Below are 18,029 nucleotides of genomic sequence, written 5' to 3' on the forward strand. Positions count from 1 at the left end.
GATGAATTGAACAAGGTGGACCCTCACTGTGTTTGTATTGAGTTGTGCTTGAAATGTACTGTAATAAACTGTTATAAATACTTCAATCAAGCATATATAATATATAAGCTCTGGTCCATAGCTCTAATGCGTTTATATATGTATTTACAAGGGCGAATTGCTTGCTTCGTCTGGGCTTGTTTTCATAGACCTGATTGCTTAGTTGTTTCTCACACAATCTTGCAACCCTGGCTCCTTTGGTTATTTCCGGCTGGCTGCAGTGGCTGGACGACTTTCGGCTAACTACTGCCCCCCAAAGTCCATAATACGAAATACATCCATAATACATCCCAGTGACCCACTCCCAGTGCAAAATCTGCAACCTCTCTCTTGCTCGACCAACCGTCTGACCTTCATCCACCAATCCGAAAAAAGGATATATATATAGCAGGATAAGCATTATTTTAAACTTCTGGAATCTTGACCACAACTGTCTTTAGCCCTCCCGGCTCCCTCTCTCCCAAATACCCATGCTGGGTGAAGGCCCAGACCATCAAAATATCCTCGTATTTAACTGTAACAAAAATTAGTTTACAGATGTGCATTGTGCAGTGACAGTCCCATAACATTTTGTATTGCCATTTAGGATTTGTATGTGGTATTCTTCACTCCAGTAACACACACACACACACAATAATGATGGCTTCATTTTTCCTTTAGTTCTTTTAATCAGAAAGAATGAATGTGCGCAAGAACACAACTTTCTTCAGAGAACTCATTTCTACATGTATCAATCACCATGCATACTGAAGTAAAAAAAATCTGACAAACAAAACAAACAAAAGAAAATCACTCATTTCCAGCTCAGGGAAGAAAGGAAAAAAAAAGGTAATGAAAGAATTTGGTCAAACAAAAAAGAAAAGAAAAAGAAAAAAATAAATATAAATTTATTAGGACTCAATAAAACTACCTCAAGGACCACACTAAAAATATTAGTATATTTAGTGTGTTTTTCTCCAATATCTCACACTCGCTCGCAAATACACACAAACACACAAACTGCATGTGGGTAAACGTACCCACAATCTTGAAATCTTAATTTTTAAACAAGTAACATTTTTTTTCCTTTTCAGCTTCCAGACATATTGTTCAACTTATTCTATTCATATGCTGAAAATTGAACTATTATACAACATTTCTTCTTTTTTACTAATAGAGTTGTTGATTGTATCGCCTCACATACAGGTGTTTCCACACAGAAGTGATTTTGGTACATTTAAGTGACAATATCTGTTGTGAAGTACTGTGTTTTGTAGTAGCCTCCAAGTTCCCTCAACTCCCATATGAACAAATGCAATGGCAAGAAATAAAAATTGTATTCCGTCAACTCTGTCCAAAGCATACCACGACATAAATTGTGGGTGAGGCAAAATGAGTAAAGTTTGCCCCCGCAACGCAAACAAAAGTACTTCAAAAGAAGGGGCGTAAGCAAAAATTCACTGTGCTTCAAATTAACTGTGCTTTAAATTTAAATAACACATAAAAAGGTAGCCACTTAAAAAAATAAGACATCATAACAAATGCACAACTGTGTATCTCTGATACACACAATAATTAAAATACTCATACAAATTTAACTTAAGGCCTTTTGAGATTTGTCATTGGTATTTTGTTGTAAGTCACATTTGACGAGAAATAGGGGCATACTTTTTACATGTCTACTACTTTTGATCTCTACTTTCATCACAAGTGTGAAATGATTATCTAAATGTTTGTCACATACAGTACAAGTTACATTTTGCTCTTATAAGCAGAATGCATTGATGCTGCCCTTTTGACTATCTAAGAATGAATTATTATTACCTTTTCAGACTTTCTAACAGTTGCTCTGCATCTCATAGAGAGAGACAGGACTGTGCCAACTGATTACAGATATTAGGTTTGTTGTTTCCACAAAAACACATTATTGTATTCGAGAGTGAACCACATCTGAACCTCCATTTTGTTCTGTTAATTCAACCCTATATTGTATATGGTACATTGTTTGCCGGGGTCCCCCAGGGTTCAATACATGACCCCCCCCCCCCCCCCCCCCCTCCAACAACAAATCTCTTCGCAGAAAATGGCTGATCCACAAGCTCACAACAGGTCACGTTGTGATTGAACACGATGTATATCTGCTATTTTTGCAGAACGTTTGCCCCAAACCAGGGACACTATAGGGTTCATATGGTTTACCAGTTAGCTATGGTGACCTTTACACAATGTGGCTGTCTCCTCGGTCAACAGTGTAAAAGTTGTAGGCGATGACGAGGACACCGGTATAGTCATCACTTGTGTATCACCCATACCCCCCACACAAGTAACCAAATAGCCCATGTACAACCATACGCAAAATATAACTGTCCAGTGTGTAAGCTACTTTTTTTTTTCCCAACCAAGGAGATGTATTTACAGATACGTTGAGTTTATATATCGTTTCAGTTATTGGCCCTTTTGGGCTCGCCAACAGAGTTGAATCCCCAAACTTTCAAGGAAAAGGAAATCCCCCAAAAACCAGAGCCAGGCAAGTGATTTCACAAATATGCAAAAGGAAAAAAAAAATCTACAAAACACCCATGTCCCAGCAGGCCCCAACGCTGCTTTCACTTTTTGTCCTTCTTCCTCTTGTCCGTTTTACTTCCTACCGTCGAGGAGACAACCGTAGGTTTCCTTATGGGCTGAACCACAACCCTCCCGTTAGCCCCGCACTGCAGGGTGTACCTCTCCGAGCCCAGGGCCTGTCCCGACTCGTCCCGGAGCCGGGACAGCACGTCCCTGGTGAGCTGCTGTATCTGCTGGCCCACGGCGCCCATCGTCTTGGTGGTGAGCTGCTTCTCCCGGAGCAGCCTGTCCCGCTGCGCGTGGAGCCTCGCCACCTCCTCCTGGAGCCCCGAGATGGCGTCGAGCTTGCGCTTGCGGCAGTTCTGCGCCGCCAGCTTGTTCTTCCCGCGCCGCCGGATGTCCCTGAGGAGGGTCACCTGCGCCGACGAGAAGCCGTGGCCCTCCAGCACCTCCAGGAACTCCTCCACGGGCATGTTGACGATCTGCAGCGCCGAGAAGGGGATGCACATGGAGCGCGCGCGCATCTCGTCGCGGCTCATCTCCCGGTCCTCCTCCGTCGCGCTCTGGTCCTCCTCGTCCTCGCTCAGGGGCTCCTCCTTGATGCCCTTGTGGGAGAACATGTGCGCCGACGGCTGGTGGAGGAACGCGGGGGAGGAGTAGCTGTGGTCGTGCCACACGCTCTCGCTCAGGTCCACGGGCGACCACTCCGTGGTGTACTCGGCGAAGACGCCCTTGGCGGGGAGGGAGTCCGCCTCGCTGCTGTAGCCCGTCGCCCCGCCCTCGTCGCCGCAGTATGAGCTGGACGACGACGACGACGACGACACCTCCTCCAAGGTACCTGGGCGAGGGAAGAGTTCAATATGAGACGTCAAATCTAAGTACAATTACACGTCTGACTCCAGAATATAGGCTGGGCAATTAACCAAAAATATATCAAAAGCGATATCTAACAAATAACCGACTTAAGCCCACCACACACCGGCTGCGTCGACACAGCCGCCTCCATTATTTTCAATGAACGTAACGCACACCAGCTCTGTCCGCCGCGTCGCGACGCCCGGCGCGCCGATAGAACACAGTTCTATTTTCCAGGCGGCGCCGCGCGGCAAGGCGCCGCGCCGCAGACGGTGTGCGATGGGCTTCACTTACCAAATTTATATATATATTTTTTTTAACCCATTCTGACCCGAGATCAGATTCTAAAATGTCTTCTACATCCTGACAGTTTTCTGAAAAAGCCTATGTTTCTATGTCAGTCGTTCTTCGATTTTTCAAAAATAGCAGACCTATACAAGCTCGTAGCTATTTTTCAATAGCTAAAGCATAACATAATTGCCAAAAGGGGTTCCCGTCCAGAATGGGTTAAATAAGTTTATAAATCAACAAATCGGCCCAAAAAGTGAATTAATAATTCTCTAAATTTGTTTCGTTTTATTAACCGTGTATTATACTTCATTGTATAATGGTGGTGTACAAAAAACAGTGAAAATAGTCAGATCTCTAGACCGGTTACTTTCACTATATACTGTGGAAGCTACAGATACACATTGAGGGTTCATTACTATGCGCCTCACATATGGAATTTGTCAATTTTAAAACTGAATAACTGGATTTCACTTGAACGATTTAAAATACTTTTTTTTTATCTGAGATCTAGCTGTACTTGCTCACTTTGAATGGTTTATTATCTGTATTTGTGTTTAAATTGCATGTTATGTTTACTGTAATCAGGGCGCCATTGGAAAAGAGAGCTTTGCTCTCAACTGACTTTCCCGAACAAATAAAGGTCAAAGAAAGAAGAGGACGTTCATCTCTAGGGTTACACCAACTACAGAATGTTCCAACTGACCTGGGGAGGCCGGACCCTGAGAGCTGCTCTCCAGCGACAGTCCGGAGTCAGAGTCCAGGTCCTCTAGGACGCGGGGGTCGATGCTCCCCAGGCTCTCCATGGTGTCCAGGCCCTCCAGGCCCAGCAGGTTGATCTGCTCGAACACCGCCTCGTCCAGACAGCCGTCCAGAGTGCCGTGGTGGGACGACGACGACACGTTCCTCGTCGCGTTGCACACCGAGGCGAAGGGAAGCACGCCGCTGCCCAGGCCCAGCCCCGACGACGGCGAGTGAGAGGCGTTCGCGGACTCCAGTCTGAAGAACGGCGGCGGCGGCAGGCGCTGGGCTGCCAGCCTGCCGCCTTCGGGCCTCTCCGTAGGCATGGCTCCGTAGAGTCCGGCCCTGGTCACCATGGCGTCGCGCAGGCTGACGTCCTGGCTGATGGCACCGCCGATGTCCGAGCCCAGGTCAGAGAGTCGCTCCATGACCAGTGGGTCCAGGTCCTAAATGGGAGATCAGAATTCATTTTACTGGACAAAGCACAGTTACGAGAGAGAAATGCAAATTGATCAAAACTAGAAATTGCCTCAAAGAAACTGGGATATCAGGTAAACAATGGTAAGACTGTTGGCATCTTTAATAGTAATGGTAAACAGATTAGCATCTCTTTAAACAACATCGGTAAAAAAAACAGTAAATCGCATTGGTGTTCAGTGCAGCCACATTTAGACAATCTGACATTACCAAATAAGATATACTTGGAGAACTTACATCTAAGTCGGTGACGGGCAGTGCGAGGAAATTGCTCCATTGCTGGTCAATGTCAATGGGATGAGGATGCACCAGGTCAGACAGGGTAGCAGTGCTATCCAGAAGGCTCTGAAAAAAACGCAAAACACAACACATTGACAAAGCAATTCTTTTTTTTTTTTTAAACAAAAATATACTTTTCAATGAGAGAAGAAACTGAATCTGAAAAATGACAACTTTCACATCATCATCATGTGCCGTTTCTTTTTGATTGAATAATGTAGTCGCGGGTTGAATCGCGGGACGGGCGGACGAGTAAAGATGTCAGAGAAATTACCATGGGGCGGGCGGGGCGGGTAAAAAAACCAAACATGAATTTCGGGACGGTACCTTCTCTCCATCTCCTACTCTCTCCTGAGAGATGGGACTCTCTTCTCCTCCTGAAATCATCTAGCTTGTGTTCAAAGAGTATGGACATCTGCCTCTAATGATATATATATCTCTGCTGCACGTCAACTTTATATTTGAATGTCCCTTCTCCCTTGTAATGTTGTTGTAGAAGCGGACACTCACTGTGTTTATCTGCTTAATCGTTTAACGTTCCCTCATGTAGTCTACACAATTATAAGAAATTCTCTCACTCTTTTAAAGATTTAAAGATGACACGAGACAGCTGACTGTGCTTAATGGTTGAACAGAGTGGATGACTGTGTTTCTTTTGAACACAGCCCCTTTGTTCCCAATATGCTGAAAAATAAATATGACTCATCGATGCAATCTCCGCGATTATTTGTAGGCTAAACAAAGAGAGACACGAGTAGTAGTAGCCCAATACGTCCCACTCCCACTGGCCAAGAAAAGTGGCTTTAGAGAAGCCATATGAGATATGGTTATTTTATCGTTTTGAACATTGAACTCAAAAGACACGCTGGATGAAAAATGATGATTGATAATGTCAATGTAGACTTAATAATAAGCAGCCTATTAGCAGGCTACTGTTGACTGTACTACAATATAGCTTGGAAACAAATGGCATTGAACATCAACTTGGATTTTAGACCTGCGATGCTTCCGTAAGGGCCCATAGCGTTTGAGTCGCAAACAGACACAAAGAGTGGCGTCATGCACGCGCAGGAACGGAACGGAACGGTGCACGCACGTACAAGCTAGAACGCGTCCCCCCACATAGACGCACTGTACCCAAAAATCCTTTGGTCAATTGCTATCAGCATAAGGTCGCGAATACAAGCGGCCAAAATAAGTTTTCTCCAACGGGTGGCTGGCATCTCCCTTAGAGAAAGGGTGAGAAGTTCAGTCAGGCGGGAGACTCGGAGTAGAGCCGCTGGCTCCTTCGCCTGGAAAGGAGCCAGCTTAGGTGGTTCGGGCATCTGGTTCAGAAGCCTCTCGGGCGTCTCCCTAGGGAGGTCCTCGATGCACGTCCGACTGGGAGGAGACCCCGGCCGGGCAGACCAAGGCGCAGATGGAGGGATTACATCGACTCACTGGCCTTGGAACATCCCCCAGGAGGAAGTCAGTAATGTTGCTCTGGAGAGGGAAGTCTGGAGCTCTCTGGTGGAGCTGTTGCCCCTGCGACCCGACTACGGATAAGCGGTTGAAGATGGATGGATAACCGGTTTCTAGCTGGCCCCCCCGGCCGACACCTCCCCCCCAGATTCACACCGTGTCAAGTACGAGTACCCAAAACAAATCATTTGTTTACCATGAACGTCCTCATACACTGCATGAAGGCAACACAGTTGATTACGTTTACTCCATTACTCACAAAGTCAATGGAAAGACGAGAATTGCGCGAACAGGCGCGGCACGACCTGGTGCGATACAAACGGGACGAACAGAGGCAAATATATATATATATATATGGTCTGAACGCAGCTTAGGAAAAGATTCCTTCAAAGCAAACTTTTTAGTTATGCTACTGCAGCCGCGCCTCCTACACCTCCATCAGCAGACGCAGTGACAGTGGATGACCAACTAGCTACTAGGCGAGCTGCCTGAAGTAAAGTAAACTACCTGTAAGTAACATGCTGTGCAAAGTGAAATTAACCCATTTATTATTTATTTACTAGGCTGTGTGTTTCTCTTAAGATGAATGAATCATCATGAAACAACAGCCGTTTCCATCAGCAAGAAATAATCGCGTTTTAATAGAACATGTGATTATTAACCTTTTCTTGACAGAATATATTTGTATGTTATTGCTACTTAAGAATACTATAATAGCCTATGCAGCTTTTCTTTACCTGAACAAAATACAAAAATGGCAAAAAAAGCTAAAATCACTCTACATATTATTTGAAACCAGAACATAAACTCAATGCAAATGCAATCAAGACTAGAGTTAGAGTTTTCGTTTAACCTTTCCCACAATTGTGCAGTGTGTTATGTTTTTCTTCGTATTATGGCCTGCCCTACACCTTTAAATTCAAGGCATTCCTTGAGATTCCTAAAGTTTCCTACTATTTATACAACACTAAACTAAACTATAATATTAATCAATTTTAAGTTCATTAAGAAGATATTTTCTAATGCTGGTCTCGTCATGAGTTGACTCACTGTCAGCTGCGAGTTGTCGGTTGTTGTTGTAGGTTGCGTGCGTGCAGCCGTGCACGCATTAAAACGGCCCTTGGTACCAAAAAAAACCTCACCACTACACCACTGGACACTTGTTTTCTGCATGTTTCGGACAATACAAAATTAATTTTGAATTATTCTTTTCAATCACAGTGATCTACGGAGTGGGGGGGAGGAGGAGGAGTGGGATCAACATGAGCAGATAGCGAGCGTGACAACAGCCCCCTGGGGAGAGGAGTGGCATTCCCCCCCCCCCCCCCCCCGCTCACACGCTCTGCAAATAACACAATAATCCATGTCATCGATTGATTGATTGATTGATTGATTGAGTGATTGATTGATGTATTTATTAAGAGTTTGCAGAATTACAAGACATTTCAAGCACAACTCAATACAAAAACTGTTAACACTCGTTTACAATAGGGCCCACCGTTTCCAATTCATCAAAACATTTAGAGACGTACAAATATACACTTCCATATAGATTCAGATTTTACGGGGCCCGTTTCGAAGGTCCGTAGGTGCCCTTTGAGAGCTCGGGATTTGCATGTCTTAATGACTGTTGGTAGGGCGTTCCATATTTTGGTGGCATAGGAGCTAAATTAATTCAGTCCCTCGTTTGTGCCGAATCTGGGTTGCACATGGTTTGTTTTGAGCTCCCTCTGGTGTTGTGGGTGTGGACCTCATTGACATTAATAAGGAAGTATTTAGACAGGTACATGGGTATCTTGGTAGCGTATCGAATCTTGTGGACCCAGACCCATTGCAAGATTCTGTACTTGGTCGTCAACCCTGAGCCATTCCAGCCAGTCAAAGTGGGCAGGGGTTCGGGGGTAGAGAGGCCAAATAGAAGCCTGACCAGTTTGTTTTGGGAAGTCTGGAGCCTTGTTTTAAGGGCCGTCGAGGTGCTGTGGTACCAAGAGGTGCATGCATAGTCGAAGAAACCTTGTACGAGGAGATCCTGTATAGGAATCTTGTTCTTTGGTTGACCTTTTTGATTACATTGGTGGCCATTTTATCACCGGAAAGATTTGCCTCCAGGATGGAACCTAGGTAGGTAATTTCATCTTTTCGTGTGATAATACTGTCACCCACTCTAATCAAGAAGCCATCTGCCTTGTCACTCAAATAGAGGAGGCATGCGTCAGTGGAGTGGGATGTTCTGAAGCCGGATTGGAATTCGTACATTTTTATTTTGTGGCAAGATACTTTTCAACCTGTTCATAGACTATTCTTTCCATCACTTTCGAGATGGAGCTAAGAATAGAAATAGGGTGGTAGTTTCCGGGGTTTAATTTGCTCCTTTTCTTGTACAGGGGGGGGTTACTTTGACCAGTTTGAAATCTTGTCCCCGTTTGATGGAGAGGTTTATTATGTGGGTGATGATTGGAGCTATAGAGATGGCAGAGTCTGAGAAATTTGGAGGAAATATTGTCATGGCCAGTGGCCTTGTGGGGTTGAAGGGTTGTTGCCTCAGTTGTTACCATTTCCAGTTTAAAATCATCTTTACAAACACCTAGGTTTTTGTAGAAGTCTTTGATGTGATCTACACCAAAACGCCCAGAGTGGGAGGGTAGTTTGTTAACCAGCGTTGTTGCAATGGTTGTAAAGATGTTGTTTAAGTAGTTGGCTAGAACAAGATTGTCGAGGGTGTCGTTCGAGGTTTGTAACCCTTGTTTAGTAGCTTTGGATTGTTTTTGTTTTCCTCTGCTTTATCATTGATGAAGTTTCTTTTAGCTGATTTGGTCATGGTAGTTACAATGTTTCTTAGCTTGTTTCGTTGCGTTTTTAAGATTTGCGTTTTTAAGACATGGTAACGCCCCGCCTGCCTCTGATTGGCCTACCGACAGTACTGCCCGTCTTGACGGTCCTCACCTCAGAGCAGAGTCCTGCAACGGGTCGGATACCCGTGGATACCCCGTGGGTACCCGAGTTTGACGGGTGGGAACGGGCGGGACAATATACCTTTATAAATTAACGGGTATGGGTGGAACGCAACACGGGTGGGTGACATTTTTTAAATCAGTGGACCCGCACTGCACGATGTCATAAACAGCAGCTGACCTGGGGGTTTTCTCAACAGCGGAGACAGCAGTCTCACAGCAGTGACATCACGGCCGAATCCTTGCTTCCTTATCGTAGCATTTCACATGTTTTTTTATCACCAGGCTGCAGGCTGTACTCCTGTAGCCTATATGTTCGTTCGCTCGCGCTGATGAAACACCAAGGGATTATAATGCCAACATTCAACACAAGATGTAAAGCTAACCCAGGTAATGTTGGCCTAATGCGTCACTGTGTCTCTAAGTGTAAATAAAGTTCAAAAGATTAGCCTGATGAGTGATGAGCGTGTTTGAAACAGGCCTTGGATCAAGACGGTCGACTCATCAGGCTAATCTTTTTTTTTTATCATCCTCTCCTTGTTGATATATTATGCCAATATGCCATTTAGGTCGAAATCATGATATAACTTTATGTTGTGATAATAAGCAGCAGTAGCTTCAGTCAACTACATGTCTTCCGTTCCGTGTGCAAGGCACTGCCGCCGCCCCCCACCACCACCATGACCACACCACACGCGGTGTTGGATGAAATAAAGTCAATGATAGCCATCGGTGCCTGTGATACGAACTGGTAACGGGGCAGGTAAAGGGTCCATTTTTTTGACGGGCGGGACGGATCTGGTTTCGAGTTTTATATAAATCACGGGTAACGGGCGGGTATCGAAAATTGGACTCCTGCACGGGTCAAATTTTTAGATGCGAGGTTACTCCGTGGTGGGACATAATGAAGAGAATTACAGTTTGGCACGCGCTAGAAGAGGCAAACTAATATCGTTTGCTTTGATTGAAAGATTGATTGAACACGAACGTTGTACTATGATTTGATTTGGGCGTGTTCTAAATAAAGCGTTAGTGTTGATTATCGTGTATAAATCTAATTATAGTAAACTAATACTATTATACTGAAAAGGATAAAGATGAAGGGAAAAGAGACCTTTTTACAGTACAATAATGTTTCAAGTTTACACATACAAATAAATGACACAATAATCAACACAAACACACCCAAATCAAATCATATTACACCGTCAAAGCAAACAATATTGGTTTGCCTCTTCTACAAAAATAAAAGTTACAAGTTACAGTTCTCTTGTATCATACCGTACTTGTATTATTTCCCACCACGGAGTAACCTCACATGATCACACCTGACTATCCAGCATAGCTAATTAGCTATATCCACCTCGGAGGGAGGACAGTCAAGACGGGCAGTGTCGGTAGGCCAATCAGAGGCCGGCGGGGCGTTACCATGTCTATGCTCGGACGCAAAAATAGATTCACACTGCACATCGATTATAGACTCAGCTTGCTATTGCATAGCAGCTGGTAAAAAAACACTATATGTACAAAGGAGAAAAGGGGAAAACGTCAGCAGTGAATGGCACCTCTTTTCTATGGGAAATTGCATTTAGCTCCCCTGTGGTTTCCCTGATAGATAGTTTTTCAGGCTAGCTTTGAAAGAAACCAGAGTGATTCACATTTTATAAATGGATGGTGTCGGGTCAGGGCATTTTGGTGGCAGAGTAGTAGAATGAGACTTCTCCCATGTTTGTTCTATATTTTCGGTAGTGCCAGAGCGTTGTCGGAACTTGTCGCATTGTGGCTGTGGGGGTCACTCACTTTGGAGAAGTCAGTCAGCTATCAGGGTATACAGTCAAAGCCCCTTTTGACTATGTCTAGACTGACTACCGTATCTCTTACCCCGAAAACCATTTGTCTTTTTTCTTTTTACTATTTTGGAAAACATTTTAAAATTATTCAACTAACCGATCTACATCGACACATTGTGAGCTTGTAGATCGGCTATTTAAACCATTAAGGGGTAAGATAAGACAAGATAGCCCTAACCCTAACCCGATAGTCGAGGTCTCCACTGGCATTTTACATTTTGGGTAAAGGCTCTAAGCATTTGATTATGTTTGTGTATCAATGATTGGGCTAGTGATGTCATTAGAAGGCACAATGTTGATGTAAAATGTATGATAAACCTCGTCTCTCTGTCAAAGCATTTCACATTTGTGTGTGAAGATGACATTTGTAAATCTAATGGGAAACACGCCATTCATGCTAAAAGTTCCGGAGAACCTGTTTGATAACACTTTGGACATTAAAGTACTTTGATCAGCACACAAGTGTGACAATATTGATACTAGAGTCAGACTGATTTATCGGTTATTTGATTTTTCCCCCCCTCCCATTACCTGTATCGGCAATTATGCAGCCAATGTATGGGTGATTTCTGCCTGTATTGATAGATTTAAATTAGGCTGACAGGAAATGTGGAGCGAGATGGGGGGGGTGACACGAAGCAAAGGTCGAACCCGCAACACACTGTCAGGCTGGATTACCAGCCTATAGGTCCCCAGACAGCTATGTCAGCCGCCCAGGCCATTATTAACCACATTCAACTTGGTGATCTACAAGCTTACAGGTTGTGAGCTATTGGTTTGTTTTCCATCTTTGAAGAAATGTAATGAAATCTATGTTTTTCAGCTTTTGTTTCAAACCGATTTTGTATTTTTGGACTAAATATTAGTGAAAACATTGCTGGGTGTAAAATCTGTACCGAGGATGCTCACCTCTTGTTCCAGTGTAGAACTCTGTGTCAGCTGACTGAGTGCAATGGCCTCCTCCTCTTTGGTGTCATCTTCCTAGTGGTGCAAAGACATGAAGATGCAGAAGGTAAATCTTAAGACACAGTTGACAAACAGCATGACAAAGAAAAGAGAAACATGTCTATTGGTTTGTTTGCAAGCAATTTAATGCAGATCATTGTATTTCTGGCTTAGTGAGCCCAATCCAGCATTCTTTTTTTTTTTTATTGGATGTCTGAGACAACAATCCATAGTCTGTTCTGGCGCAGAGAGTGTGTTGTAAATGAGCAGTGGTTGTGACTGCTCAAGGAAGCTGAGCCCAGCCCAGCTTAACTCACTGTCAGACACAACTGCTATTATCTGGCGGTCAACTGTGGTCAGGTCATGGGCTCCTGATACATGAACTCAAGGACTTGTGTGTGTGTGTGTGTGTGTGTGTGTGTGTGTGTGTGTTGTGTGCCAGCACACTTTGCATTTGGAATGTGTGAGTGGGGAATATGAGAACATAACACATAAAACTAGGCCTTTGGTCCTCTTTAAGTCTCAGTGTCATAAGGCTAATCATATAGGAAGAGCTTACGTGCTTAACAGCAACAAGACCCTATAGTCAAGTCACCCTACTGCAGCATAAAATGTGGCCTGCACAAGGACAGAATGTTCTTCACATTACTAAATTCACTGCCCCAATTACATAAGCTATGGAGCTATATGAGAGCAGTCAAGGGGAGCGCCTGCTGTGTTGACATAATGTTGATGCTAGGCTAGGGAAAGTTCTAAGCAGGCTCCATGTTTGGACTTGTAGACTTCTGATGAAGATGCTCGTCCAGGCCAAAATGGCTCTGATAATCCGCAAGTGCAACTGTAGTCAGCTCTTTTAAAAACCTTACACGAAATGTAGAAAGAGCAGGTGAAGAATCAAACATAATGTCAACATGATCTCCGTCACCAGGACGTTCCTTGCAGGGCTGGTGCGAGTGTGGTCCACTGCTTTTGTATAAGCAAACAGGGTGTGTGACTAAGCCTCACTTCTCCACCTCTCTACTACAGCCCTGCAGCTGGTGGTGCAGCCAGACAAGAGGGATACAGTTACAGAGTCAGGACAGGCCTCTGGGATCACATACTGTAGAGCCTATATGTAGCAGCTGTCTCTCCCGTGAACCAGTAAGACTGGCTCACTATGGGGAATCAGAGGTGGGCTTTATGAACGATTGCATGAAGATCGACATTGTATGAGTATGACAATCAACCAGGGGTACAATTTCAGTCCTAAAAATGCAATGTAGGTCTTTGCAGCGAATAAGGAAATCCAATCCAAAGCGGTGACTGGTTGATGTAAATGTAAACAGTAACAGTGTGGGCACCAAGTGAATATAGTGTTGAGTTGACTCACAGAGAATAATTGACTCGTTGCAGATGAGGAAGTAGCCTAAAGCCTAATATGACTTAATCTGGGAGAAAAGTAATAATTCAAACGGTTCTGACTTGTGGGGAAGGTAGCCTATTACAATGGCTTGTTAAACAATGGAGGTTAACAGGTGCACTGGACATTCAGTTGGGAGACTTACAAAGATGTGCATTGAATCAGTAAGACTGGGTTAAGCTAAATAACACAGTACAATAAACACAATAAACAAACACAGTATCAGCAGTACTGCAATGTTCAATTTAAAGTACACGTTGCAAATTAGTCACACCATCACCACTTAATAGGTTTAAATCTCCCAGAGACACGGTACTGGTAGCCCTTGACAAGTTGAAATGTGAATGCACATCCGAAGTTTAGCACGAAGTTGTGTATGGAATATTTAAGTGATTTGTGGAATGGAATGGCCAATCATTGCATAACTTCATAGATTGGCATTAGCTAGCTAACAACACATAGCTAACAACAGCTCTGGCTGGCATCATGATCATATAGGGGGGGGGGGAATTAAATGCCACATGTAGTAGTTTATGCATAATAGCTCCAGTGGGCCTGTACGTGGTGGTTGTTTAAGTTTAGTGAAGGAACTTTCTTTACAGTGTGAAGAATGTTGCACATTAGATCACCAATTATCACTGCAAACACTTGCCTCTTGCAGATCCTCCTCACAGGCTCCGGTGGAGCAAGGCCTTGTTGTTTGGCACTCCTCTTGTCCACTGTCAGGCAGGTGCTGACCGTCATGTTCCCCGGTGGTGGTGCTGTCCAACCCGGGGACGGTGTCAATCCCATTACTGTTGTCCGAAGGGTCATCGGTCCCGGTCCTGTCAGTGTCAGGCACCTGGTGGACCAGCCAAGCGTTCAGCCGAGTGGGGAACCGCGGGGAGGACCCAAGTGTCCGAACCTCGTCCAGTAGCCGGCGACTGGCGAAGAAATAGTCCAATTCGGGACACTTGGGGTGGACGCTGTATCCATCTTGGTTGTCTCTCAGACTGTGATAGGGGGTCTGGATGTAGGCTGAGCTGGGTCCCAAGTTAATCTCGTGAGGCGTGAAATAGCCGTTCAAGTAGCTATCGACATCCACGCGAACTCCAATCAAACTGAGTAAGATCGTGAACTGGATCAGACCTTCTGTGAGATATTTTTTCGCGATTTGCATTTTCTATATGCTCTTGAGAATTACGACGGATGAGAAATTGTTATCCCTCAACCGACCCCCTTTTCCCCGTCTGAACAAAGAAAAAGACTAACAAAAGAGCATGCGTTCCCCTGTCAGACAAAGAGGTCCGCCCGAGCCGGCAAAAACTGTTGGGCTATAGTAACGATCCCATGGCCCGGAGGGACGGACAAGGCGCTGTGATTGACAGATTGGTTGTCGAGCAGCAACATCAGCAAACTACTGCAGTATATATATGCAGCTATACAGCAACTAACCAAACTAACTGACTTTATAACGTCGTTATAGATACCTTTTACTGAAACTCTCGTTTTAGACCAATCTTATAATCACGTATAAGTATAATAGGTTCAAATCATCCCCTTGTTGTTAACCGATTTCCTTGTTTGGGGTGGTGCGGAATTTTGGCAGGCCAGGGGTTAAATGCCGGTGGTTTCCATTAAAAACAACTGTCTGGCTGCTTTCCTCGTCCAATCAAAACTCTGTTGCCGTGGAAGATTTGGGGGTCTGCTGGTTGTAACAAAAACAAAAACTAATATTAATAACTATACTGATAGTATCACCTACACCTGTCCTGGTGAAAGTGGTAATGTTTATGTTAACTACGCTTTGAAACCTCTTACCTCTAAAACAGTGACTACTTTGTATTATTTGCCAAGAGGAAGTTGATGTTAGCTGTTGTTGTGTAGAGATGACTATTGGTGGAGTCTAGATCCCATAGAATGGAAGGCCGCACTAGCGCTGTGATTGGCTAACGACCCGGAACGACAGTTATAGCATATTCTCCGTCGTACGTTCGTGTCGCGTGCCCAAAATAGCAGGACTACAAGCTCACAACGCTTCGCCTTTACGACGCGCTGTGAGCTTGTAGATCAGCTATTTGTTTCCTTTCGCGCGACACGACCGTACGACGAAGTATGCCTTCGCTCTGTGATTGGTTCATTGTTTTTTATAAACATGTGCTGAGCAGAGCTGAGGATGTCACCACTGTAAACGTCACCATGGAGTAGGCATAGAAAACAAACAAATACATATAAATACATGGAGCAATAATTCGCTTTGACCTCTGGATTTTCAACCAAATAAGCACGTCAAAATGTTTTGACAAAGCATTATACTTATAGCATTGGAAAATATAGATTTGGACCCACATGAAAAGTACCATTGTACGGTAGGACAAGGGTGGGCAACTTGGAAGATGGAGAGGGCCACTAGTTCCACACTCACTCCAGACAGATGGCCACATTAATGTATACTGTGTGTCGTATAAAAAAAAATGCATTTCGCATGTTTTGAACACATAGATCTGCTATTTTTGCTATATTAAACACCTGGATATATATATATATATCGGTATATACACCAGTGTATATATATATATATATAATATTCCTGTAACTTTACACCTAAGAGACGGGTGGCAGCCGGAAAGTAGACGGCACCCGGGAGCAGTATGGCGCCCCAGCCTGTGTCTTCCGTGAGGAAGAAGCCCAACAAACCCATGCACGGTGAGGCCTTTAGGAGGGCCATTCAAGCCTCAAGCGGAGCCTGCGGCACCACCAAGGGCAAGGTGGAGCTTGCGGAACCGTTGCGGCTTGAGAATCAACCATTCCTGAATAAAGTGCCTGGTGCTGGGGGTCTGGTGCAACGCACAGGGCCTGACCTGGTGAGAGCAGGAGTGGACCTGGTGAGACGTAGGAGGGGCCCGGACAGGAGTCAACCCACAGAGACTAGTCCTTCCACGCGCCAGAATGGTACCTCCCAGTCCCGGCAGAGTAGTTCACGGATTGTGTGGCCCTGGTTTTTCCCTAATGGGACTGATCGAGGGTAGCTACTGGGACGTAAGTCGGGACTTGATCACCCCCGGCTGGGTCACCTGAGTGAGGGGTATGATGTTGGAAGACCCGAAACCCTGATGATGATACATCACTGAGGATACGTCCCAGGTGCATCCATGTATGTATGTATTTTGTTATAAATGCAAATACTTTGGAATAAATAATACATTTTTTTGAACTAAATGTTATCCCACGATTTTGCAACCCATCTTTTCACCCAGTGTGAAAGTGGAAGGAACACGTTATACCGACCAGTTCCTTTCCCCTCCATCAGGCGCCCCGGCTGGCTGGCCAGGGGGAGGTAGTTTAGAGACCAGGATTACTGCATGTTTTTTGTGAGTGTACCTACCCTAGGGTACACCGGGTTATTATTCGTTTAAAGGCACTTTAATAATGGAACTGCAGGTTCTGGGAGACTGCAGTAGGCCTATCTGATAGCCTACTGGTGAGTGGGTGAATTACACATTGAACTTCAACTCAGTAGACTTTATGCAACAGCTGTCTTCTTGTTCTGCCAGTTCTTATCCAACTGAAACTGAAGCAACAAAGCTTATACAGCCTCTAATTTTAGTCTATCTAATTTGATTGGACTGAGTGATTTCTGAGAGTTATAAGCCTCTGTCTGCATCAGTGCAGACAGAAACTGCACTGATGAGATGCTCCCAGAACAACAAATAGGACTAATATCAGTAGCCTGTCTTTTGCCAGACACATACACAATGTGGATTGGCTGACGCCTTCTGCCCGGTATACGTATACCGGGGAGGAGGTGTCAGTGAATCCATGTTAAAGCCAGGCTCTAATATCAGGACACAGGGACGGTATCCACTTCACTTGTACATTATGTTCTGCAACCTACTTACAAGGTGATCATCAAGAGAAAGACAAGAAAACATTTTAACATCTTTCAAATTAATTGGTGTGTGAACTATTATTTAGCTATGTAGTATAGCCTAGTAACTACAGCAAAATGTTTCTGTGTTCAGGAAGTGAATGTGATATTGTTTATTCATGTTTTAGGGTGTTTTATAATCCTATAAGGGATGGGTGACTTTTTGGGTGATTTAATGGATCTTACTTCTTGAGGACACACTACATAGTGACTGCACCTGTTTCATGTAACCCTATATTTATTAGATTTGGTGACAGCGGCCCCCATACTAGTGGAATAAAATAATCATTCTA

General features: G+C 44.3%; 1 protein-coding gene across 2 annotated transcripts; it reads right to left on the reverse strand.

Annotated features, from left to right (window-relative positions):
- Positions 1–683: 683 nt before the first annotated feature.
- nfe2l3 (nfe2 like bZIP transcription factor 3) lies at positions 684–15,127 on the reverse strand. Of its 2 annotated transcripts, none has more exons than XM_080787406.1 (5): positions 14,482–15,127; positions 12,395–12,466; positions 5,182–5,289; positions 4,433–4,913; positions 684–3,421 (listed from the first exon to the last, which is right to left on the reverse strand). In XM_080787406.1, the coding sequence occupies exons 1-5, from the start codon at positions 14,986–14,988 to the stop codon at positions 2,625–2,627; spliced, it is 1,965 nt and encodes a 654-aa protein (XP_080643532.1). In that variant the 5' UTR covers positions 14,989–15,127; the 3' UTR covers positions 684–2,624. The 2 variants fall into 2 exon arrangements, with proteins under 2 accessions (XP_080643532.1, XP_080643533.1); XM_080787407.1 differs by having other exon boundaries at positions 12,395–12,462; positions 14,478–15,127.
- Between the last annotated feature and the right edge of the window lie 2,902 nt (positions 15,128–18,029).

Source organism: Protomyctophum bolini (genome assembly GCF_963924005.1).
Source record: "Protomyctophum bolini genome assembly, chromosome: 17".
Classification (NCBI taxonomy): domain Eukaryota; kingdom Metazoa; phylum Chordata; class Actinopteri; order Myctophiformes; family Myctophidae; genus Protomyctophum; species Protomyctophum bolini.

What these genes read in the sequence shown, in the direction of transcription:
- nfe2l3 (XM_080787406.1), bottom strand. Translation starts at nt 14,988, where the DNA reads ATGCAAATCGCGAAAAAATATCTCACAGAAGGTCTGATCCAGTTCACG. An exon ending in TGCCCGTCACCGACTTAGAT is followed by an intron (nt 4,914 to 5,181) that starts GTAAGTTCTCCA and finishes TCTCCCATTTAG; the next exon opens with GACCTGGACCCACTGGTCAT. An exon ending in TCAGGGTCCGGCCTCCCCAG is followed by an intron (nt 3,422 to 4,432) that starts GTCAGTTGGAAC and finishes TCCCTCGCCCAG; the next exon opens with GTACCTTGGAGGAGGTGTCG.